The sequence below is a fragment of the Anneissia japonica genome, unplaced genomic scaffold (assembly GCF_011630105.1).
Source record: "Anneissia japonica isolate Jap-2015-1 unplaced genomic scaffold, ASM1163010v1 scaffold287868_len458714_cov195, whole genome shotgun sequence".
In the NCBI taxonomy this organism is placed as follows: domain Eukaryota; kingdom Metazoa; phylum Echinodermata; class Crinoidea; order Comatulida; family Comatulidae; genus Anneissia; species Anneissia japonica.
In genome coordinates this window covers 431,497-458,681 of record NW_022698322.1, presented here as the reverse complement: position 1 = coordinate 458,681, position 27,185 = coordinate 431,497, and the positions used below count along the sequence as shown (strand labels likewise).

Here is a 27,185-nt window from a genome sequence, read left to right as displayed (position 1 = left end):
ACTCGGAAAGAATGTCTGTTATTAACTTACCTAGCATTAAATCAAAATTTAGCACCTAATTCATTATTTGGTCACCCGTTTTTAAATTGTAGCCTGCGATACAAGCCTACATTCATAGAATATCTCAGCTTCAGAAGTTCGGAGATTTAAATTGAACGCAACTCCAGCAAACAATGACTTTACGATGGTACACATAAGAATGGCAAATATCGATAAAAACCCGGCTGCCGTCTCAACTTTCACTGGCCTTTGGCTGAATGTTTGTAAGAAATGCACCAACCGTTAACGAAACAGGTCGCCGTCTACCTAGAGTAAATGGTGCCACCAAACGAAGCTAAGGTTTTGCGACCTAATCACCTGATTGTGAATTATGTGGTTAGTAAATTCCATAGCCATACTGTCCATAGGGCACACTAAACTATGTGCTGTTGGAGCATTTTGGGGAAATTGACTCTCCTTTTTCCATCCCAAACAAAATATTATTAATAAATCAACATGGTCCATCTCAGTCATCATAGCCAGTCACAAAATTAAGCTAGGAAGTTTGTTTTCAGCAGACACACACTACAGAACGTGAAGTCCGTCAATGCGAGTGTTTGTTAATTTTTAGTGATAAAGAATCATGAAACGTCCTAGAATAACTGATTTTTTTTTCGTCCGCTGTTGCAAAGAAGAAGGGTATTGATTTCAAAATCAATTAGCCTAGCCTAGATGTTGACTAGCTAGGTTTGCTGCTCGTTCATTTAGAGACAGAATTATATCCCGACGACAACAAACCAGTGTAGGTTTAAGTACAGTAGGACGTACTACAGGTAATAGGCCTAGGCTTTTGTTGTAAAAGTTGAAGTGCATGTACAAAATGCGCCATAGGCCTATATTAAAAAAAAACAACATTTTGTTAATTATTATTGGTTGGCCTGGGACCGGGACAGGCAGGCCAGCTTTACCGTCGAAAGTCCTGGAATTTGACGATGACGTCAGTGCACGTTTACAAACGCCATTTATTAGAATGGAAATAGGCGCGCTGAATTTCGCTTTCTTTTTTTATGAAAGATAGAATTTATCGAACATTTATCTACTGTATATAAAAACAAGATTAATATTGTAGAAATTGTATTACTAAAGATGCATATAATTCATATTTCATTTGGCAGAAAATAAATATTCAGGAAGATATAATAAAAACGATTATTAATTCTAAGTGCATCAAATCTCAGCTATTATTAATCAGTATGTAGCCTATTATGTTTAAAGTCTTAAAATAATAATTTCGAATTAGGCCTAAGTATATAACAAATAATTGTATTAAAGTTTAGGTTCTCATGATGTCAGATAACGTTTTGAATATGATGCTATATTTTGGGCTCTGACTTAATTTAGCGATGGCCCTCTCCATTTTGGCCCCCTTAATAATAAATTTAACCAATGAAAAGTATGAGGCAAAATTTTTAATAATATTTATAAGCAAAGCATAGTTTTAAATATTTGAAATCATTTGTACTTTTCTTGGGAAAAACTCAAACGCGTTTTGCTCATTTACATAAAACTATGATTTTGTTAATACCTTTTCTCAAGCAAGGCAGAATACTCGTCCTGCATGTTGGTTGAGACGTACAATAAAGCAAAAGCAAACTTGATACAGTAGATCAATTACAAGGTATAGGACGTTTCTAATCAGGGGTGGCGCCAGAACACTGTATGAAGTTGTCGGGGTACACTGATATGGAGTACAAAATTGTCCACAAAATCCCTATCAACCGTGTTGGTTGTTTACTCCGGGATGGGGTAAGTCTCCAAACATTTACTCATATAATCCCGAACCACAAGAATGTTTCAATCTTGGGTTGCAGGCAAGGGCTCCAGTCAGTGGTAGCTCCAGCGGGGAGATAGGGGCAGGGGAATTTTCCCAGTGCCAGACAGGTCTGGGCCCCCTGCCGTCTGACGGCACGAGGACAAAACAAAAACCTAATAAGTTGCCTATCGAGAAATTGTTATTATGATTGCTGATCCATAATATTGTGGTCTAAAAGAACAATTTGGACCATATTAATCCATAAAAACTCTCTCCGTCAGCCCTACCAGGGAATTTTTATTCCTGACCGCCGATCTAGGCTCTAGTCGGCCACTTAGTTTGGACACCCTTGTCAGACATGTCAGACCCCTTGTCGACAAATTTCTGACCCCACCGCTGGCCCCAGTATTTCCATCGGCACTTGTTCCAATAATGCAACGTTCAAAAAAAATATGTAACCAGAAGCAAATTGAAAAACAACAAACATTGACATGCAGAATGGGTCGAGTATAATGTTGATAAAAGTTGACAAAGTTTAAAATATTATACGATGTCCCTGTATTGTCATAATACAATGCGATTTACAATGTTCGGTCATTTTCTTGATCCTCGTTTCTCTATTTAGTGTGTAGCAAAATTAAAAAGTGACTATTGTTAAACCAGTCTTAAACAAATTCATTAAAATTGTGTTTGGACGTTATTGAATGCATTGGATTATAACAATAACATCAAATCAGAAAGACTGGTCTAAGTAGCATCTGCCTTAAACAATTTCACTCATAAAAAAAAGCCATGTGAATGTGAACCTATTTGGACATTTGGCAAGAAATATATAATGCCTGGAGATTTTTGTATGATCGCAAATGCAAGAAAAGAAGGAGGGAAGAAGGAGGAGAAGGATGGGAAAGAGAATGTTTATCCAGTACCCAACCGAGTTACCTTTTCTCGCAATTCACATTGGCGGATCTGGAGGAGGGGGATCATAAGTCCTGACTTCTCCCATGGGCAACAAAAAAAAAGGGGGTAAAGAAAAGAATTGTAGACCTGCCTTTTCAGGACCCGTGAACTGATTTTTTTTTGTTTTTTTTTTTGTTTTTTTTTTTTAATTTTGAAGAACATAAAAGTCATTAAAACACACTTCTAGGAATTAAAATTTTCCCGACGGAGAACCCCCGGACCACCCTTTCTTTTTGGGATTTATCGATTGATGAAAAAAAGAATACGCATGCAACTACTCATTTATTTATGTATGTATACACACATAAAATTTTAAAAAATGAGAACAATTTACCTGACCGTTTTCATAAGGGAAAAACCTTGAATTTTGTAGAACTTTAAAATTCATTGAAAGACATTTTAGAAGTCAGGAAAGTTCATTTCCCACCACCTAGAAATCGAAATTTTTCCGGGGGAACCCGGACCCCCTTTATCTTTGGAGTTCATTGATTAACTGAATCATTTTCAAGAGGGGGAGAACCTTTATTTTTGAAGAATTTAAAAGTCATTAAAAGACACCTCAGAAGTCGAGAAAGCTCATTTTCCGCCACCTAGGAATCAAAATTTTCCCGGGAAAGAACTATAGGACCCCCCCACCTTCTTTTGGGGATTTAGCGATTCATGGAAAAATATCGTATGCAACTACTCATTTTTTTTGTGTATGTCACACATAAGACCTATCTACTGTAATAACAATGGGAAAATTTTACCTGACCATTTTCAAGAGGGGAAAACCTTGAATTTTAAAGAACTTAAATTAAATTTGCTAAAAGATACTTCAGAAGTTGGGGAAGTTATTTTCCCACCATTTAGAAATCAACATTTTCCCGGGAAGAACCTGAACCTCCCTTTTCTCTTTGGGTTCATTGTTTCATTATAATAATTTTCAAGAGGGGAAAACCTTGAATTTTGAAGAACTTAAAAGTAATTAAAAGACACCTCAGAATTCGGGAAAGCTCATTTCACGCCTTCTAGGAATCAAAATTTTTCCGGGGACCCCCCTTTCTTTTTTGGGATTTATCGATTCATGGAAAAAAGTCGTATGCAACTACTCGTTTATTTTTTGTGTATATATGCACACATAAAGGCCTATTTACTGTAACAACAATAGGAAAAATTACCTGGCCGTTTTCAAGAGGGGAAAACCTTGAATTTTGAAGAACTTAAAAGTAATTAAAAGACACCTCAGAAATTCGGGAAAGCTCATTTCACGCCTTCTAGGAATCAAAATTTTCCCAGGGGAGAACCCCGGACCCCCTTTCTTTTTGGGATTTATTGATTCATGGAAAAAAATCGTATGCAACTACTCATTTATTTTGTGTGTATGTATACACATAAGGCCTATCTACTGTAATAACAATGGAAAAAAAATTACCTGGCCGTTTTCAAAAGGGGAAAACCTTGAATTTTGAAGAACTTAAATTAAAGACGCTAACCACCTAGATTTGATTCCAGAACTGCATGATTCATATTCCCATTCATCTTATAAGTGGGCCACTCACTTTGAAAAACGTTCCGTCGGCCCTGACAGGAACGGTTTCCTATTCTATTCTATTTTGATACTGCCGGACCACAACTCGGCCTGTCATCCCTTCTCCTTCTTCTGTGGTTACGCCTAATGTGACTCCGGAGGTTGTCTTTCGATCTAAACATGGCATCACAATCGGCCCAACACAAGTTTGAGCTTTTGAAGCCTCGTCTCGGCTTGAACACAAGGGGCCTTCACTATGATATGAAGGAAAAATAGAAACATAGTCAATGGATGTAATGCGCCGAAAAGGGGCGGGTAGTCGACGATCCCGCCAGTGGTTCTCCTAGACTTTAATTTCCCCTAGTGTCAGGATCGTGTTCCGTTTCTGGTTCGTCGTCGGGCAACTGTTCAATTTCCAGTTCACTTTCTTCTGATCTATCGTCTTGTTCTGATACACTCTCTTGTTCTGGTACACTCTTATGTGCTGGTTCTACTTGTGAAGCACACTTTAGTTGGTCAGAGTGCACCACTTTAATCCGATTGCTAGGACATATACGGATACGGAATGTCTCCTTTTTCAATAAATCCGTTAGCTGATAGGGGCCCTTCCACCGACATTCTAATTTTGGCGATTTTCCCTTCGCCTTGTGGGATCAAGCATCAAAACCCACTGGCCAAACTTCCAGTTCAGAGTGTCGGACCAATTTGTCATATCCTTGCTTTTGTCTGCGAGCACTAGTTTTTAAAACTACTCGGGCACGTTCTGCATCATCACCTAACATCTTCTGGACCTGTACCGCCAGATTTTGTGTTCAAAACATTGTCTCCTACCACAGGATGGATTGAGATCTGAACATCGCGTCCCAACATTACAATATCCGGCATCTCACCAGTTAATTCCTATGGAGAACACCTGCACGCAATGGTAACATAAGCAAGCCATACATCCCAGTCTCTTCGTCTGTTAACAGGATCCGTTATCACGCTACCATATTTACTAGAGTCAGGTTAAATACTCTACTATTCCGTCGGATTTTGGATTGTAGGGACTAGTTCGGGTCTTTCTGATACCAATCAAGGCACACCTTCCGGCTAACACCTGCGACTCGAAGTTGCGACCCTGGTCAGTATGAAGTTGTCGGGGTACACTGAAATGGGGTACAAAGTTGTCCACAAGTTTCTTAAGCCCTAGAAACTGTGTTGGTTGTTTACTTCGGGATGGGGTAAGTCTCCATCCATTTACTCATAATATAATCCCCAATCAAGAGAACATTATCTGTTTCTGGAGCTTAACTCCTTACAAGCCTACCTCCGGACACTATTTAATAGAAATGAACTAACTGAAACTGAATACAAAGAAATTCGTCCAGTATCAACCATGCCTGCTAGAGCCCATGGACTACCTAAATTACATAAAGATTTTGATAATATTCCACCCCTAAGACCTATTATTGACACGACCGGTACTTGTTATTATTCAGTAGCTAAGTACTTATCAAACTTATTAGGCCTTCTAACGGTTAATGACTTTGTCCTTAAAGATTCTTTTGATGCTTCTGACCGCATTAAAGCTATACCAAACAATTTATATAATTTAGGTTACCGTTTTGTATCTTTTGATGTTGAATCTCTGTTTACAAATGTTCCCCTTACTAAGGTAATTAATATAATTCTTGATAGAGTTTACAATAAGAAACTGATATCTACTAACCTTAAGAAAAATTTGCTAAGGAAGCTACTTAGAGATTGCTGTACTAAAACTGTATTTACATGTAATAATTAATTTTATAAACAAACTGATGGTGTCTCAATGGGTTCGCCTCTTGGCCCAGTTTTAGCTAATATTTTAATGACTGAACTAGAAGAGTCTATTGTTCCTAAACTTATTGAATCAGGTACTATGGGGTGGGGGAGGGGAAATTTGCCCTCCCGCCAGACAGGTCTGGGCCCCCTGCCGTCCGACGCCATGATGACCAACTAATAAGTTGCCTTATCGAAAAATTGTTATATTGAATGCTAATCCATAATATTGTGGTCTAAAAGAACAAGTTGGACCAAACTAATCCATAAAAACTCTCCGCCACCCCTAACAGGTATGTTTTATTCCGGGCCGTCGATCTACTGTAGGCTGTAGTTAGCCCCTTGTATTTGACCCCTTGTCAGAAAAGAAAAACATTGACATGCACATTGGATCGAGTATGTAATGTTGATAAAAGTTCACAAAGTTTAAAATAGTATACGATGTCTCTCTATTGTCATAATACAATGCAATTTTCAATGTTCGGTCATTTTCTTGATCCTCGTTTCTCTAATTAGTTTGTAGCAAAATTAAAAAGTGACTATTGCTACACCAGTCTTAATTCATTATAATTGGTTTTGGACGTTATTGTATGCATTGGATTATGACAATAACATAAAACCAAAAAGACTGGTGTAAGTATAATCTGCCTTTAAAAAAAGGGTTACCATTAAATTAACGTTTCTTTTTGGACTGTAAGAATATTGTAATTATCATGACGATTACTAGAAAGATAGCTGATATCCAAACGATTAACATTACTCTGTCAAACACACGTGCCACATCAATCCATGTTTGTGTTAGTTCTTCCTCTTTTTTCCGTTCATTGATTGGCTGATTTAACATTTCGATATCTGTCATTCTTTTTTTGGATGATGACACGTGTTGTGAGATTGACATATCTGTGTTGCTCATATCTGCACTGCTCTCGGAAAGACAGGCTCCTACTGGGTCAGCTCTTCTAAAATAGGCAAGTGTGGTCTTAGAATCGAGTTTGTTATAAACTCCAAGAGCTGAGCCTAGACCTCTGACGAATATCCTGTAAATGTGTCCATTCACAGGCTTGTTGTGTCGTCCAAAGTGCAACTTCAGAATAATCGACGTTGCCACAACTGAGATGCATCCGAGACAGATTATTAATGTAATGACATTTTCTGCAATATAAAGAACAAATAAATCGAATATACCATGTAATATATATTGTATTGTCATGAGCGCACATCATGTGGGACACCTCCCACCCCACATCTTTTTAAGAAGGGTTGGTACCCCCAATTTTCGACCGCAATGTAATTGAATAAGTCAAGAATTTGCCTGGAAAATGTTGAAATGAACTGTATAAATGACCCAGGTTTTAACGCAAGGGCACGTATAGCCAGAGGAGTACATCTTACCTCGTAGCAAGATACCGGTATCTTTGCGCCCACAAATAACTGAATTTTCTCTTACATTACAAGACTCGAGTGCGCGTGCCTAAATTTATTATAGTTTGAGAAGTATGAAAAAACAGTGTAAGATAAGATTATTGGTTTTCGACACATTCGCCGTGACTTTAAAGTAGGTAAAATAACGTTAATACATCAAAGACAATGTTTTTAATTTTTATTTTTTATAGTACATCACAGAGATTCATTAGATTTCTATGATTGCCAAACATTGCCGTGTTTAGTGCTGATTTTGGTCTTCTACATTAATTCCTATAATGTTGGTCACCTTTAGAATTGGTACTCGTGCACAATTTTTGAAATTATGTTACGATGTAATGGAGTGTTATGAAAGGTTTCTGAAAAAAGATCATGAGAAATTTGTTGGTGCTTCATTTTGACTATAATGTTGATGTAATGATGATGGATTTTACGAGTGTCATTTCCAGCCATCTACAGGCACTGTTTCCTTAAATGTTCATACCTCAGCCCCAACCATGGGCTGACATGGGTGTGGACTCACGACTGTCTCCCACATTTCACCCACCTTTCAAAACAGATCTGCGCTTTTCTGTGTAGTAGGTAAACTACATTTGTTTTGTTGAACAACCTTAGTCACGTTTGCAAGCTTTTATGCACAAGTACCAAAAGTGTTTAGCCAACTAAAACATTACCTCTAGTGGGTCTTTACCCTACTGATAAACGCTACCTACAAAATCAAAGAGAGCTCCTTTGAAGCTTTAAGCACATTGTTAAGCAATGGGTGTAGCCTACGTAGGTTTAGCATGATGAAATCAATTTGTTGTAACCTTAATCAAATGTGCTCACCAATATAAGGGGTTTCATCAGAAGGAGGTAATTGTTCGGCAATCAGTTGTTGGAACAGCACAATTGCTAGTAAATTTGTAATGGAAAACGAAATTTTCTCACCGCATTCCGGGGGTAAGAAGAATACAAAAGCTTGTAGAAATGAAAGTAAAATACTAGGTGCTATAATGTTTCCAACATAAAATTCAAAGCGGCGGCTCAAACCAATCGTCATAATAATATGAGCGTATGAATATGGAGACAAACCATACGATGTATAGTTCATTTCAAAATTGACATATTCTAGATCCCAGACACCATTCTCATAGAAGTAACTCTGTTCGTTCTCTCTCCGTCTAACATTTAGGTCGATCTGGTGACTCCCGTACATCCAGGATCCATGCTTAAATCTACATATTTCATTGTCGAATGGAAAATGCTTTACATCCATCTTGCAGAATGCGGTATAAAAAGTAGGTGTTGCCAAAGAAACTGAACCATTCGAAGTAACGGATAATGGAATACTTGTCTTGCTGCGTTCGAAACCATTGTCTACGCTGAAAAATGTGATTCAAAAGAGTTTAAATTCTTTACTTTAGTACACCAAAATGCAATAAGGCATATAAAGAAAAAAGTATATTAGGTTGTAAAGTATTAACAACCAGATGAATCTGTGCAACATTTAAGAAGTATATTATTATAATTATTGTTGTTGAATCCGAATAACTTAAGTTTCGCTCTGCAATGTACACTCGTTTCCTCCTGTCAACCTCCGGCTCAATAACTTTCATTGTCCTCTCTGGCGATTGTACGCAAGATCAAAGTTGTACGACAACATCAATCCCTAGTTAGCGACGAGGGCATATCCCCATACTCTGGTTTTGTGTGGTGACTTAGCTAGGAAGCTTCCATCTTCATCACTTGATTATGATGTCTTTCGCATTTCCATAAATCTTTACAAATGTTTTTACAGCGCATGTGAACATTAAAGAAAGCATCCTATGGCCTCATACACTGTAAAACAGCGTGGAAAATTTAAACGCAAAGTTCCACGTAATTTTGTTCCGCTTTTGGTGAAACGTTTCTAAACGTGTTTAGGCCTAGTCTAATGTGCTTAGGATCTTAGACATGTTTAATAATTAATGTGTATTTGACATCATGCTGTCAAATACCTAAGCATATATAATGCTTATAAAGTCAGAAACCAAAACATATGTCCGGCAATTGGCAATTTGAGTTCGATGTCGACCCTTTAATCACCATAAGGATAGAATCCTCTCGTCACACGATATACCTTCATATGCATTTAAAAATATATAGAATATAGTAATGATGAGCTTACTTGTCGTAGAGTGTTATGTCTGGCATCCAAATCGAATTGTGGGGAACTTTAATTTCATCTATCCCACCGTAGTCTGAGGCGTTCCATACCATGAATTGATCCTGCCAATCCTGAAAAGATACAGATTAAAATGAGATGTTATGAGTTTTTCTGATGAGTTTCTAAATGCTCTCTGGCATCTATTACGCTTAAAGCCGATCTCAAACTTTGCGACTTTGCTTACGATAACCGGCTCTTCGACAGTTACGACTAAATTTATTTGAACATTAACGCTCGGCTGAGAGGTATTGTTTGTGCTTCTTTCGCTGTAAACCAGGGTTAAAATCTGGCCAGTGTCGGTTTTTAATTGGAGTCTTTCGCTGGGCTCCTCGAATAATCCTCACATTGAGAGTTAGACGGGTTAAGGACAATGTTTTTATCGGGTTAGTCGGGTTGCACTGCACTGTGCGGCTGTCCTTGTCCCAAGGGCCCAGCCCAAAGTTCCGATTTCCAGTTAAATGAGGACCAATAAAGAATTATTGTTATTGTTATGTTTAAAATTTTACGATATAGTACGCTTCCATATTATGACTATCGGTGTCGTGTCGTATACCTCTCACACCTTTTCCCCAACTCCCGCGAACCAGACGATTTCAAACTGGACGTGTCGTAGCGCAGCTTGTTTTAAACAAAAATCGCAACGAGTGAAACTGGTTTAAGACTCGTCAGGGGCGGATTAAGACCCGCAAGAAAGAGGGGCGTGAATATGCAAACTGTGTGCGATTCTCTCAGGAAGAGCCCCTGTAGGGGTGCAATTGCCTAATTGCCCTTAAACTTCTGGCACTTTATTAATTAGATGTTGCATTTGATGATATACTTCACAATCTTTTTTAACAAAAAAAAATAGACGGGGTGTAGGCCAACCCCTTACGTCTATTCTAAATCCGTCACTGAGATTAGTAATGTTTTATTGTTTGTCTTACCTTTTGTTAACGGTTGTTTTAGAATAGTTTATTACAAAACGTTCACATTAGGCTTTTGTCGAGTAATCTCGTAACCATTGTATAACTCTAATATAACGTTAGTTTGAAAACAGGGTACATTCAACATGTATATCAAAATTATTCAATATTTTTAGCAAAATAAATACACCAACTATAGCCTCGATAATACTTACCAGGTTAAGCCATCCGCTGACAGTTACAAACTGACCTCGCTCGTCCTGAAACACACCCAGTGAGAAATAAGAATTGAAATAGAGAGCGTTTGCTATCTTGTAGACCTACAGGGAGCCACCGACAAAAGTTTGTTGTGTACGACGTCACAAGTTTAAGACTTTTTAGTTTCCAATGTACTCGAAACGCGGGATTCAGTCGCGGGAACGATGAATAGAGAAATGTATTTGCTACATTTCAATGGTATTTCATTATATTCTATATCAAAAAGGTTATAATTTAGCAACCAAATCAAAATTCACTCTTTTTTTCACATAATGTACCGTATTTCGTTCCAGGCTAGGCTGTAGTAACAGGCTGTGCACCATCAAAATTGCTCGGTTCTCTGGGTAAACAAAACTGAGATATAGAAAACTCATCTATTTGTGTACGGATACATAAACGCGGAACTAGAAATTTTCTCTGTGACTCGATTCTTAAAAGAGATAGCAAAGCTCTCTATTAATGACAACACCATTGTTAAAATATGTATTATCGACGTGTAATTAATTCAATTCAAAAGTTATTTTGTTACAAATGAATATACATCATTTGGATAAAAGGCCTATAAAATGGTAGATATTAAAAATTGCCCATACATTAAAATGTGATTATACAGTATAAAAATATTAAAGAACAATATATTAAAACATTCAAATGCAGAATAATAAACAATAAGGAACCTTGAAATTCTGAAAAATAATTACAAAAAAATGTATTTCACAAAAGTTAACAGAGCAAAGGGGGTTACACAAAAGAAAGGGGTAGTTAAAAAGTGAAACATTACAGAAAAATAAACAGGAAACTATAATTTAAAAAAAAAATCAAATAAAGACAACAAGGAAGTAATGAGTGAGACAAGAAAAGCAGTTGTCACATACCAAAACGTTGTCAAAAAATGTTGATAAAGTATACCATGCAGGGGATATTTTACCATTCAGAAAACACACCGTAATTTAAAAGAAAATTCTTGGATCGTTTTCTTTTGACCTATGGTAATTTATATTGTCTTTTCGTACGAAGGTTATGAGGCTTGTGGATTTGATTTGCTTCTTTACAACAACCAAGAGGCAAAGAATTTATACTTTCTTAAGGTACTACATGATTAATAATAATAAAATGTAATAAATTTATTTTTATATAGTACATAATGCCTATGCACTTTACATGGAAAGGAAAAGTCGGAAAAACACGAAGAAAATTGTAGCAAGTGAAAGCTGTTTGCATCATATCTACAATCAATTATACATTTTGATAATTTACGTATTAATTTTACGAATGATTTTGTAACTATTATTAAGTTCAAAATTATTCATAATTTCATTTCAATTACCTCCTCATTCCATTTCCTTTTTTCATTTTATTTTAGTTATTTATCAGTTCTAACGATTTCACTGTTTACCGTTAGTTATGTGTTTAATTATTTAGGCCTAAATATGCAGATTGTTGATAAACTATTTTTGGTTACAGATTATGACAAAAACATATGTATTAAATAATTTATCTGCATACTATTCCATAGGTTATTCATTTATTACAACATTTTAGGGAAAAAAATACAACAAAATCCAATGATAATCAAATTTGTGCAACACTATCGAGGTATTTCCAAGGCAGAAAAGAACATACATTAGCAATAAAACAGAGGTAAACGAAGCAAGAAACAAACAAATCTAAACATTATAGTGTATAAAGCTAATTAAGATAACCACTTGAGAGCAACATGTGTCACTTACCAGTTCAACGATGTTCGTTACAGTGTAGCTATACGTCACGACAACGACATCAGAGTCATTTAAGACCGGCCTAACAGTTTTCGTCATAGGGTATTTATTCAGTAGGTCCTCTGTCAATCGAGCTTCGTTATTACGAGCCTCTACTCGAACCATAAAGTAAATCAAACGTGATGGTTAATAATTAAAACGATATTGGATGGTAATTTATATACTGATTAGGCTTTTTACGGTACTGACTGACCTGAAAATGGAATATTGGTACTGCATAGGACCAAATAGTGCTTATTGAGCCTGCTCTACCACTTATGGAACTCAGATGACGATTTTTCAGTGTGGGAATTTACATCCATCACAAATAATATTTACATTATGCAAAGGACTATGTTTAATTGATTATTTGTAACCATTGTAAAACTATACTGTAGGCTTGCAGGATTATATAAGATTAATAGGCCTATTATAAATTAAGATTTGATAGACGTTTATATACTAGCTAGACCTATACATCGCTGGAAGTTAATTTATGGCACAGTATCTATGAGTGTAAACATTATCATTTTCCTACCTGTCATTACGAGCGCCGTAACAAGAACTATCAAAAATAGGCAGGGCATTTCTGAGAAAGCTTTGACGTACCTGAGTAATATTATCAGACGATATGAACTGTTGTCTACAATGTCCTGTATTTTTAAACGTCAGCTGAAAATTAACCTTTAAGGTGATTTGTTATCTTTTGTAAGCTAAATGTCTGATTCCGGCAGCCTGTGGCTCAATGTAATTATATAAATTAATGTAAATATTTTAAAAATTATTTCAACTGTAGCAGGATACATTAGTTAGCGAACCTGACCCATCAAACCTGGTCGTAAGGCCTATGTGTACTATTGTCATGTTCATGGAATATTATAAGCAGTCTCTGTCTTCTGAGACAGCGTCATTACAAATTATAAATTGTGACTGATGCTAATTATGTTCTGATTAGTATTAAAACCTGCCAATGTACAGTTAATGATACTTAAAATCAAAATTTAGCAATTTTGAACCACATATCCTTATTATGTATAGGTAAATTGCAAGTAGTAAAATTATTAATTTTTGGGTACACTTCAATTTTAACAAGATAAGGTTTCTTTATATCACCCTTAATATACATTGGAATAGTCCACTTAACAGCGCAAGTGATGAATTGTATTAATCCTGGAGCTATTAAATCATACATAGGCTTAATTATTTAAATGAGATGCGACTTCTTTCCTTCTGTTGCGTTCCTCTCTCAATAGTCTTCCATCTCTTACACCACTCCATAGTGTAGGCCTACATTTTAGAAGGAAAAAGGATACTTGTATTGTTTAAGAAATAATAAAGTCCAAATAAAATTTGTCTTTTTTCAATTCAATTCACTTTAATTCAATTTTGTTTTGTTACAAATGAAAATAAATAATTTGGATAATATAAAATGATAAATATAAAAAAATGCACATTCAAAAGTTATCATATTAAAACAGATAAGAATATTTAAACACGCTTTTACACGAACTTAAAAATGTTCTTGTTTTACATGCATCAAGTAAGTAAGTCAAGTAAGTCAGCATAAGTTGAAATAGTGGGACTTCGTCTAAAGTAAAATACATAACCAGTAAGGTACAACAAACACAAAAAAAATACTAACACTCACTACTGATTAAAATGAAAGACTGCGAAGCAAAACCTTAAAGAATTCTTGTTAAATATGGTAGTCTGTTTTTTTTTTTAATCTATCAATATGTCATCTGGGGATCCAAGCCCGTGCTAGTACTTCCCCTTAAAATTCTTACTGACTTATTAGGCGGTATGATAAGTTTAAATTCATGCTACCGTCTTGTATGTCTTACTCACTTACATGGTTACTCACTTACACGGTAATAGCATAAATCATAGGCCTATCATTTGATTTATAATCAATCATACACAGAGTGCAACAACCCTTTTTTTGTACGTTTTTGGTGGGTTTACAACACAAAATAAATGGGAGGGAGGAAGAAAGAAAAAAAATGTATTTACAAAAGGAGAAAAAAAAAGCAAATATAAAAAGTATAAAAAATAAATTGTTAGTAAGTAAATGAAAGGAATGAAATCTGATTGTAAAAAAAAAATTGTGCTGTTTTGATATGATAATTGTAATGAAACTAAGAGGTCTAATATATAGGCCTATTGTTTTTCTTTTTATTTTGAAAATGAATTTGCTGTATTATGTATTATTGAATAAATGTGGCTTTGCCAGAAAAGAGAGAGAAAAAAAGTGCAACAACCTAATAAATATTCTTAGTTATGTCTGCACGCAATATATTTTTGTGAATCAAATTTAGCAACTGACCAATCAGAAGAAGTCCGGATCAATCAATGAATCCATCAATCAATCAATCAATCATAATCCTTTACACCAGATCATAGCAAGGTAGGAGCGGTTTGGCAGTTGCGGCTCTTCTCTTCTCAAACCATGTGGTCGGATGTTCAATCCCTTACTGCGCATTAAGTTTTTGTCCTTTTACCTTTACCTCTACAGTTGTTTCTCGCCGCCCAGGAGTACATGTGAGTACTGGTAGGTGTGAACACAAAAATACACTGATTAAAGCTGCAACATTTTGAAATTCTCCCCAGGAGCTGAGTATGTGTCCAATGTGCATTTATATTATAATAATATAAATAAATGAAAACTTGTATATCGCCGGTATTCTCCACGCAAAGTGGCGCTCATGGAGCTTTGTGCATGAACTTCTAATAAATACCGGATTTAACGCAATTTGCTTTACTGAAAGGTTGCAAACTATTCACGATAACGGCCGACGTAAGTTGTCAGGCTGAGCACTAATAAGGTCAACCACCAGCCATCGCGACATAGTGATCAGACCTGGCATAATTATGCTATCTGGCATAATTTAGACCCATTTTAGCATCCAGCATATGTGGTAGAAATAACTTCGGAAAATTTAGCATAATTTTGTTCTTAAGAAGGAAAATATCTGAAGTCTCACACTTCAACACTTGTATTTGAACAGGTAAAAAAATAATAATATTTGAAATCCCCAACAACCTTGGATGCCACATTATTAAGCATATTCTGTCGAAAAATCCTCACTCTTGTGAATATGTATTACTAGGCCACTTGCTGTAAATTTAAAGAGGCCTCCTTAATGGATTTCATTCCCACGATCGGGGTGTACTTTTTGAGAGTATAGGCCTATATTGTTAATTGAGTATGTTTCCCATTAAAAGTTTTCTATAAAATATTCAGTCGATTTTTTGACCCGTCAAAGTTGGCCCTTACTGCCAGAAACAGCACTTTCTTTTTGGGGTTTGGATGCACATTCGAGTGCAAATATCTCTTCAAGTGATCAACCACATGTTATCACCATCTTTGTATGGGTAGTCAAGTGGCTTGCTAACACACAGGAAATATTGAACTAAAAAAAATAAACCTACATTAAATGAATGTCACTGAAAAAGTGCAATTTATTTGTGTACATTTGACATTTTGGGGTCTTGAGTCATTTTTGGAAAGTAATATCTACTTAAGTTATTAGACACATTCATATTTGGTGTATGGGTAGCTGACTGGCTTGTTAATAAACCCATCTGTCATAAGTAAGGCCCAAAAACCTGCAATTTTTTCAATAATATTGAAAAACCTGCTTTTTGGGCCATTTTTGAGGAGTAATAGTTTACAAAGTACCTAATCAGATGTAACCATCTTCGTGACATCGATACCCAATTGGGCTGGTAACACACAGAAAAAATTTAACTCGCATATAAATGCGTCCTACTATAAATGTGTGTTTGTTCATTTTCAACTGCAAATGTTGTCGTCTGGGATCCACATTTGAGGAGTAATATGTTCTTGATTTTTCGACCATACGTAACTATATTTGGAATAGAGATAGTTGTGTGGTTTGTGAACAGATGCGTACGATTTCAATTTGCTAAACGAAAGATATTTTTCATAAGAAAATGTCAAATACTGTGATGTATTTAATAAATTACATTGAAAAACTATGGACTTTGTTTAGCTATTTTTAAAGCAAATGTACTTTACTTGAAGTTGATAACTTCACGGAATGCCTAGCTAAGTGACTAGATAATGCAAGTACAATTTTAACACAAATAATAGTGTATAGCGCCGTATCCATTTAATATAAGATGCTCAGGGCGCCTTATATGCACGTGGACTGGGACTCGATCAATGACTTTCTTCTTCGTCCCTCCTCTTAGCTAAGGGTCCCTTCGTGTACTACCTGGCAACCCGGTACCAGCAACTCTCATCGTCCACCACAGGGGCTGTCTGTTCCATTACACCGGGGTATCCCCCTACATCCGATTTTGAAAAGGCACAGCTTCGTTGAAAAACATATATCAGGTCAGTTGGTGGGAACCGGGAGGGGCAGAGAATTAAAATGGCCCATTCAAAATTTTTTTGAAACTATGTTCTGTACCACAATTAGGTTTACGGCTAAAGGTTTTCAAGTTGTTACATTCCGGCTTGCTGGATCCTGAATGAGATACTTGTGTATATAAAATGATATAAAAGGCGAAGGGAATAAATCCTTAAACAGCTGAAGGAATAGTTGAATGTATATATAATATAAATTGAAACGTAACAGAAAGTGGTAACAGAAGCACTCAGTCATCACCAGAACTCGGGACCTTTAGCATACCTGGGAAACGTCATAACGACTTGGATACGAAGGCACTATAGTGATTCAGGCGTTCAGTATAACCTAACCTGTGTTATTTTCATTCTTTTAACGTGTCTACGTCAAGATATATATATACTTATTGTATTGATATCAGTAGTGGACATTAATTGAGTAAACTTAACTTTGGATGGATTAACAATAAAATACTTGAATATATAATGTTTACGAATATCAGTGTAACAAGGGCAAATTAAATAAAATGGTACTCATCTTCAACTAAATTTAATGTACAATGTTTGCATAATCTATCTTTTTTTTTTTATCAATTTTTGACCATCTACCAGTTTCAATTTCTAATTCAAGGACTCCTAAACGCAACTTATTAAGAATACGTCTATAATTAAAATTTTGTATATGCATTAAGTATAGTTCGATTGTAAAATTATATTTAAATGTCACATAATACTTAAGTCTGGAAAATAAATGAATTTGTTCATGAAAATTTTGACGTTCAATATCAGTTAGACGAGCAGTTATTTCAGATATAAAAGCAACATTGTTCTCAACATATTGTTCATACCAATTTATACCAAAGCCAATTGAACATAATTTCTCCTTAATAAAGTACAACCAAGATTTATCGTTGGACTGTAATCTTCTTAACTGGAATCTATAACAACTGTAAATACAACTTTTATTATCTGCATTAATTAAACGTAACCAATAACGTAAAGCATCTCTAATACCAGCAACAGAAAGTGATAATCTCCCGCATTCACCCATAACTGCCATAGTTGGGGCTGTGCTGCCTATTCCTAAAATAAATCTGCAAAACCTAGAGTGAAATTTTTCAATAATTGGTATGTCATTGATTCCCCAGATCTCACTGCTATACATTAATATTGGTACTATTTTTACATCAAAAATTTTGTTCCACAAATGTATAGGTAAGTTGCCAAATTGTGTATTGATCGTTTTAAAGTAAAAATAGCTTTGTTTGCTTTTGTACAGTTATAACTAATTGCATTCGTCCATGTGCCATTTGAATTAAACACTACACCAAGATTTAACTACTTGTAATAAAACATCTTTATAATAACATTTTTCTATTTTTTTTTATTTTCCCCCATTTTTAAAAACGACAACATTACTTTTTTCAATATTAACAGTAAGACCCCATTTATCACAATAGACAGCCAATTTGTTTAGAGAAGATTGCAAACCAAAATGCTCAGTGTGATTCATGATGTTGCTTGTTATTACATGTTCCACAATCTTGGAGGTTGTGCAGTAAGACTTATGGGTCTGTAGTTGGATTTGTCGTACTTGCTTCCCTTTTTGGCTTGTCTCCACTCCATTGGTACCTCACCAGTTTCTAGAGATTTCATGTAGATTTAAAATAATGGGGACGCTATTTCCTGAGCTAGTTCTTTGAATAATCTTCGGCTAAGGTCATCAGGACCAGCTGCCTTCTCAGGGCAAAGCTGTTGCAGTTATTTGGTGATACCCTCCTAATTAATGATGATATCTGGCATTTCTGTAAAGGTACTGGGTTCAAAGGGTGATGTGACATCTGTCGCAGGTCTTACTGTGGTAAACGCGGAATATTCAGTAATTTTGCCTTGATTCTGTCATTGGTTACTTATTTTCTTTTAGGTCAGATACATCAATGTTGACATGCTTTCTGTGTTTGATGAATTTCCAAACTCTTTTCATTGGATGATACTCATTCTGGTCTGTTTCTAGTGAGATTATACCCTCTATGTATGTCCAATATTGCACTTTGGTCAGTTATTCAAGGTTGTACGTCACCTTTTGCATATTTGACTGGGTATGTTTGTTATATTTTCACATATTAGATCGTGTAATCCAGTATGGATAGTTGGATATGGACATTAAGACTTACATGAGTAGAGTTTCCAGTCCCATCCAGGTTAAACTCGCCAGCCAGTATGATACTTTTGTTGCTTTTAGTGATTTTTTAATGATTTATCTAAAAAGCTCATGTTCCGGATTTATCAAACTAAAAATCAGCTTAAATTCGTCTTAAGTCAATTTTTTTGCTTAAGTGAGATTTATCAATATTGCTTAGATTAAAAATTGATAAAAACTAAAAAGTCGATTGTATGCTTGAGCCATCTAAGAGGATTTTTAAGCTAAGATTTTGCTAAAATGGTTTAATAAATCAGCTTAAGATATTTGCTTAGGGACATCTTAACTATTTTTACTTAAGGCATTTGCTAAGCTAAGATTGATAAATCCCGGTCCAGTAGTTTAATTTTCACCAACATCATCGCTGCTTCATTTGTTGCCATAGTTTTTTCTCAATAGCTAGGAATGGAACTATTTATGGTTATTAGAATTCCGCCTCCATGGTTTAATGTGTTTCCATCTCTTCTATGAACAGTAAAAGTATTAAAGTATATATTTTCTAGTTTTAAACCATGTCTCGGTGAGTATAAGTATGTCTGATTTACCACTGCCGGTGAGGTTATAAAACTGACCCCTTTTCTTTACAAGTGACTAGAAATCGATATTATGATTACGCTTATTCCGAATGCTACAATTACAATAGGATATCGAGGGCCTCATAAAACGTCCAGGATTCGAAACCTACCCGTCAGAAAAACTGTAACCACCTAAATCATCGAAGTCTCCATTTCACGAAGTGAATATAATCCCATATTTCAGCTTAATTGAGGAAAACATAATAACCCAGGCTAGGCCTACGTACAATACAAGCGAGAAATTCCCATCGATGTATGTTGTAGACGTTCGTGGAAATTTGTTGTGAACGTGAAACAAACACTGTGACTGTACATGAGAAGCAGCAGCAGTAGAAGTAGAAGTAGTAGTAGCAACAGCAGCAGCAGAGTAGTCCAACCTCCTATATTTTAAAAATTAATCGTCTTATTAGTTTTTGAGAAATTTTTAAAAAAATTTTTAACGGGCTCGCTTACAGATTATCAATAAACATTTAAGACGTAAATTCAGTCCAAAGACGTAAATTTAGTCCAAAAACCGCGGTGTTCACGGTTGAATGCTTTTAAAACAATGGATTAGATTGGTCAAATCAAACAGCGTCCCCAAATTTGTCCACTGTTGTGCACAGAGCTTCGCATCAACCACATGGTAAAACCTCTGGTAAAAAGTCGAGCGATGTTTACGAACTAGCAGAGTAGATAGGAACTTCAGAGGCTCATAAAACTTATTTCGGTAGAAAGTGTGCAGTTAATTTCAAAAGAGAAGGGCCATTAATTTTAATGTATTGTCATGGTATTTAATAGTAATTTAGATATTTTAATTGATAATCACTGTTTACTGGACGCAAAAGACAACTCTCAAGCTCCAGTAAGTATAACCAGTTTATTCAGCAAAAACAAACATAACGTAACGCCTTCCTGTGTAATGTGGCTTTGCATATAATGATATACAGTGACTAAGCCCCTCTCCCACCTAGGTTTATTTCACCTAAGAGTCGGACGATTTCTACGAGTTAAAACTCGTGAACTTTGGAAAGGACCTATACGAGCTTATTACGTGATAGCTACGAGTGAGGTACGACATTATGGAGTTGGTTACGAGTTATGTACGAATTATGCCGAGCAGAGCACCGAGTTAACTACGAGATTATTACGAGCGTAACAAGTTTGTACCAATAAGATACGAGTTAGGTACGAGCCAACTCGGTGGGCTCGTACTTACTCGTACTCGTTTTTGGGTGCTCGCATCAAACTCGTAGATGACAAAACCGCCGACGAGTATCCAAAGTAGTGTACGAGCTAGGTAAGAGTACCCCGAGTACTCTACGAGCTACCTACGAGTTCTTCGAGTTTACTACGAGTTATCTACTCGTGGCGATAATTTTGAACATGTTCAAAATTAGCGCCACGAGTTCAGATACTGCTACGAGTAGGTAAGAGTCCTCTCCGAGCTTTCCGAATCGTCCTACGAGTTTTTGCCGAGTTTGCCGAGTTAGTAACTCGGCATTCTCTTGTAACTCGTATGCTGAAAAAAACCCTAGTGGGAGAGGGGCGATGTGTATTGACGTTCTGCGTACAATGTATTAGGGGTACAGTGCCTTGCTGTCTAAATCTCCACCTATGAACAGATACATAATTTCCTATCAAACCCTGAATATTATATGATTATACCTCAAGCTACAGAATCACAACTACTTGCTTGTTACTTTAGCCGCAGGGAAAACCTAAACAAGTTACCCATTTTTAGCTTAATAATACAGTGATCCCTGATAGTTCACTAAGTCATTCCAGGTGCCATGGCAACCATGAGCTAGCCTAGCGCAGGTGAAAAAGATACTCAATCGAAAACAGGTCTACAAACTTTCTGCTCGAAAGTAGATATCAAATAGGTTCTATCAAGAGAATACATTTTCTGAAAACACTACATAAATCCATAGTATCACAATCATCTAACAATCAATCAGCTTATGTTTAAACATAATATTAACAATCTGAAAATAACTTTCTTACCTAAAGCTACCTGTTTTTCACTTGGCGAATTTATTCGCGCGAATGGAAAGCGGCGGCTCATGCACATGCGCATTCACATTTCTATCTATTTTGCTAGGGCGAAAAAAATGCGCAACCAATCAGAACTCTGGAAGCGAACCGACGCTTTGATTCCCGCGAATAAATTCGCCTAGTGGAAAACCGGCTTTAAAGCCGGTTTTCCACAAGGCGAATTTATTCACGCGAATTGAAGGTTTCGGTTCGGTTCCTTAGCTCTCATTGGTTGCGCACATTTTTCGATTCCTGCCGAAGTTTCAAGCCTTGCCTGGCCGCTCCCCGCCAAAGTTTTGTGGTATACAGGCTGAAGCCGGTCCAAATAGCAACCAACCATAATTTTTGTGTGCATCTCCCCGCCAACTTAGTTTAAGTTCGAACGGACCCCCATATCTGAACGATAGTCGCAAAAGCTTTAAAAACTTTCAAAGTACAATAGGAACGCAACAAAAAATAAACAAGAACAAAAGCCTTTTCAAACCCACAAAACGCGCCGGGCGGCGATTTTTTCCCGTACGAAACATTTGCATGAAACCCTCTCGATTGAATCGACTCGAAAATCTCATGATGCAGAATTCAGGAGGTCAAAAGGTCATCAAGCAAAGGAAAAAATATATTTATTCACTTTATTTATTTATTCACCTATTAGCCTTTTGGTATGTTTTCTTCTTCTTTTTTGGCATTTGTGTATGTGTGTGGTGTTGTGTGTGTTTCCTTATTCAATTTACCTAATTGGTGTTGCATTAGTCAATGTTTTTTTTTTTCTTGGCCTTATATCTTTTTTTCTTACTTCGGATACCTTGATTTACAAGGTCTTCTTAGTTTTTGTCTTTTTTTTATTGTCCTTTTCATCATTGTATTTTTTATTAATGTTTTTTGTCTTTTTTTTTTATTGTTGATGATGATGGATAAATGAAAATGAAAATAAATGAACTGAAATTCTACAAACTACTAGTGCAGCTAAATTAAATATTACATTTGTCAAAATGAACAACCAGAAGCAAATTGAAAAACATTATACTTTGACGTGCACAAGGTCCAGTATTTAATGTTGATAAATAAGTCATGTGCTATGTCATAACACAATATATATTATATACGATACGATATTACATATATATATTCGGTGAAATTCTTGATTGTGGTTTATCTTTCTTTTTAGTGCTTTAAAAATCAGTACAGTGGCTATTGTTACACCTGTCCTAACAAATTCTTAATAATTGTGCTTGGACCTTATTGTTCATTAGATTAGAACAAACATCCAATCATAATTAGGAATTCTTAGATTGGTGTAAGTAGCCTCTGCCTTGAAAATTGCATTGCATCTTTCGGAAGGGTAGGAAGTTATTCCGATGCCTCGGTTCATTTCAGCCCCTGTCGTTGTGCAATGATGTGAACATGTTGCTACTATAAGCGCCTCTTTACGGAGGCTAGGTGCCACGGACCACGCCTATACGCACTTTAACACAATGGCGCTTCGAGTTTTGGGATATTCCCCTCCTTTACCTACCAAACGTTTCTTTTTGGAAAGTAGGAACATTGCAATTATCATGACGATTACTAGAACGATAGCTGATATCCAAACGATTAGCATTACTCTGTCAAATACACGTGCCAGGTCAATCCATGTTTGTGTTATTTCTTCCTCTTTTTTCCGTTCATCGATTGGCTGATTTAACATTTTGATGTCTGTCATTCTTTTTTCGGATGATGACTCGTGAAGTTGTGAAGTTGACATTTTTGTGTTGTTGATATCTGCACTGATTTCGGCAAAACACGGTCGTACCGGGTCAGCTCTTCTAAAATTAGCAGATGTGGTGTCAGAATCCAGTTTATAAACTCCAAGAGCCGAGCCTAGACCTCTGACGAATACTTTGTAAATGTGTCCATTCACAGGCTTACTGTGTCGTCCAAAGTGTAACTTCAGGATAATCGACGTTGCCACAACTGAGATGCATCCAAGAGTGATTATCAATGTAATGAAATTTGCTGCAACATAAATAACAAACTATGTAATATTCAATAAAGTGAATATGCCATGTAATAAATTTAAAATATTGACTTGTAAGGATCTGTGTTGTTAATCAAACTTAGCAACGCTTTCAGCAACGGCTATTGTCACTTTCTGCAGGGTAATGAGCCTGTCTCTTATACACAAAGACACCCCTACCTCTGTCTCTTAGACACATCTAGATGTGTATAAGAGACAGGTGTGGGTGTGTGTATGTATGTTCAGATAACATTTATTTTGATAATAATGACAAAAACTACATTTTTGTTCCGCCACTGGACCTTTTATGACTGTACACCGTCTTCTCATTTTGTTTAATATCCCCTCTGTTTTGATAAGCTGTTTTCTTTTCCGCTGAATAATTCGAATTATTTTGATTATTAAATGTAGGTTCCAACTTTAAAAATCTTTCATCTAAGACTCTTATGGTTTATTTGTACCGTACGGTTTATCGGTACTACAATCTTTAAATGATATTTAAAAGTCCTGATGATATTGTTAATTATGATGAAATAAATTTGTTGTTTTATTGAGCTTACCAATATAAGGGGTTTCGTCAGAGGGAGGTAATTGTTCGGCAATCAGTTGTTGGAACAGCACAATTGCTAACAAATTTGTGATGGAAAACGAAATTTTCTCACCGCATTCCGGAGGTAATAAGAATACAAAAGCTTGTAGAAATGAAAGCAAAACACTAGGTGCTAAAATGTTTCCAACATAGAATTCGTAGCGGCGGCTCAAAGCAATCTTCATATTAACATGAGCGAATGGATTTGGCCACCAACCATAACATTCATTGGTCTTTTCAATATCGACATATTCTAGATCCCAGACACCATTCTCTTTGAAGTAATTTTGGTGGCTCTCCTCTCTCTCTGTAACATTTAGGTCGATCTGGTCGATCATGTACCTCCAGGATCCATGCTTAAAGGTACATATTTCCAAGTCGAATGGAAAATACTTTACATCCATTTTACAGAATGCGGTATAAAAGGCCGATGTTGCCAAAGAAACAGAGCCATCCAAAGTAATGGATAATGGAACAGTGGTCTTGCTGCGTTCAAAACCATTGTCCACGCTGGAAAAAAACGAGGTTCAGAAGAGTTTAAATTTAAATCCTTTGTTTTCGTGATACAATATGCAAATAGGGTATATATACAGAGAAAGAAGTACTGTATGTTACTATTATTGTTGAATTTAAGTTACAATTATCAGTCATTCCGAAAAAATAAAGCTTCATTCTGCAATGTGCGCTCGTTCCTCCGGTCACCGTAAGGACAAATAACTCTTGATTCTAATTACCGTATGTTATCTTGTCAACTACTCTGGTCTTAGAAAGTTGCTTTTAGTGTCAAATTGCTCAGAATGTGTATGTTCCTATTCGATCTAATGCGAAATGTGGTCTGAAAATGACCGAAAGTGACTTATTGACCATTGACCCATATTGAAAAACAGTTTCAAGTTCATGACAATATAGTTTATATAATATAGTTCAATATTAATAATAATAATAATAATAATAATAATAATAATAATAATAATAATAGATGGATTTATATAGCGCAAATAAACGAGGTCTCTATGCGCTTGACAATATTGAAGTCAAGAAAACAAAGAAAAAAACCGGGGGGAAAAAAAACAATAAACACTAAGCTAGCACCCAAACCGAAGTATGAGGTTCCAACCGGTGGAAAAAAGGGGAAAAATAGATATAAAGAGCCAAATAGAAACGTTTTGAGTCCCTTCTTAAAGATGTCAATTGACGCAGAATCACGGACTTCAACGGGTAGTGCATTCCACATTTTTGGAGCCGCAACACGAAATGATCTCTCACCATAGGCCTATGTTTTCGAACGGCACCCAGGAACAAACAAATTTGATGAACTTGTAGTTGATCTGAGCGCTCGGGAACAAGTGGATGAGAAGATCTTGGATGTACGCGGGTGATAGGTTATGGAGCGATTTGTACACGAGAATAAGAATTTTAAGTTAATACGATGTGAAAGCCATTGTAGGTCTAGTATTGGCGTGATCTTCTGTGACTTTGGGGTGAGCTTATGTGGTATTAGGTGGTTTATACAAAAGGCACAAAGAAACTACTTCATTATTATTATAAAATGTTTAAGAGATTGTCTAATATATGCAATACCCAATTGTTGAATCAAATATTATACCAGTGTGGTTAACCTACTGGACTTATAGCAAATAAGTAACATTTGTAATGTTAGGCCTATGCATTTTGCTAGACCATATATATACATGTCTTGTTTGACCAATCAACGGCCAATCAAATATCCCATTGCTTTTGCAATTGAAATGGAATAACAATTGCATTAATAACCAAAAATCAGCTTGTCACATCGTGACCCGCAACATAGACCACCGTAATTTTCAAATAGGATATGTCCAGTCAAAAAGCGTGATGTGATGTCGTAAATGATGTTTATATGCCTGCTGTGAACAAATTTGGTATTTTTCTTGCCAGATTATGTGATCTTTATTCCGACCCTGAAAGACTCAAAACTACCAAAATGGTGTCTGACGGGTGATAATAATTAACCTTCAAATCATTCTAGAATCGACCTGCTTACTGTATAGTAAGAATAAACAGTAAAACGAGAGGTAGCACTATTATTATAATATTATTATGTTATTTCATGATGTATACTAAGAGTATGATTTTTATAATATTAGGTTTCATATTTTTTAATTAATTTCGACTCACAAACGCAGACTCAAAAATACCAGGATTGTCAACTCCACTTGGCCGAAACCCAGTTTACCGATGTTAAATTGCCCGCTAAAAAATTGTGAAACCTAGTTTGCCGATGCCAAATGGGCCGCTCAAAAATTGTGAAACCTAGTTTGCCGAATCCCACTTTGCATGTTCAAACCCAGGGTCGAGAAATATTTTATGGTACATTTTATGGGGGTGGGTTTTGTAGCTTTTTAATCCCCTAGATATGCCATTGTCTGAACTGTTTGTAGTAAAAAAATAAGGTGATATGGGCATATTAGGACATCAATAGCAGTAAAATGCTGATTGTTTTTCCAGTACAGGCATCAGAAGACACCCCTACCTTTAGGACCACAATTTTTAATAAATTCTGCGTTGAAGTTTGAAAGGCAAATGGGAAAACCCATAAAACAGCCATATAATGCAAAACAATTTAAATTTAAATTAAAACGGAACAGTAAAGAAAATCCGATCAGAATGACAAAGTAAACTAAGTATTCACTGGAAGGAATCCCAATATCTGCAGACGGATCCGTTTTGGCCTTCCAGGCCTCATCAGTGCAGCTTTGGTACAAACCCAAACGAAACGTAGGGCCCAAACTAGTCCCACGACCACTAATGATTACAGAACCAAACCAAGGCAATATATATACACAGCCCAGGTGTGAATGCAAATAGTGGA

General features: G+C 36.0%; 2 protein-coding genes across 2 annotated transcripts in view; both read right to left on the bottom strand.

Annotated features, from left to right (window-relative positions):
- Positions 1 to 4,609: 4,609 nt before the first annotated feature.
- Positions 4,610 to 13,246, bottom strand: LOC117102485 (neuronal acetylcholine receptor subunit beta-3-like). Its single transcript, XM_033242766.1, has 7 exons — positions 13,125 to 13,246; positions 12,560 to 12,699; positions 10,787 to 10,831; positions 9,631 to 9,740; positions 8,310 to 8,845; positions 6,820 to 7,211; positions 4,610 to 4,903 (listed from the first exon to the last, which is right to left on the bottom strand). The coding sequence occupies exons 1-7, from the start codon at positions 13,171 to 13,173 to the stop codon at positions 4,610 to 4,612; spliced, it is 1,566 nt and encodes a 521-aa protein (XP_033098657.1). The 5' UTR covers positions 13,174 to 13,246.
- An 8,721-nt stretch (positions 13,247 to 21,967) lies between these two features.
- Positions 21,968 to 27,185, bottom strand: part of LOC117102489 (neuronal acetylcholine receptor subunit beta-3-like) — a 13,134-nt gene continuing 7,916 nt past the window's right edge. The window contains exons 5-6 of the mRNA XM_033242769.1: positions 24,306 to 24,844; positions 21,968 to 23,744 (exon numbers count right to left, since the gene is read on the bottom strand). Of these exons, the coding sequence (XP_033098660.1) occupies positions 23,206 to 23,744; positions 24,306 to 24,844 (1,078 nt within the window). The 3' untranslated portion in view covers positions 21,968 to 23,205. The remainder of the gene's footprint in view (positions 23,745 to 24,305; positions 24,845 to 27,185) is intronic.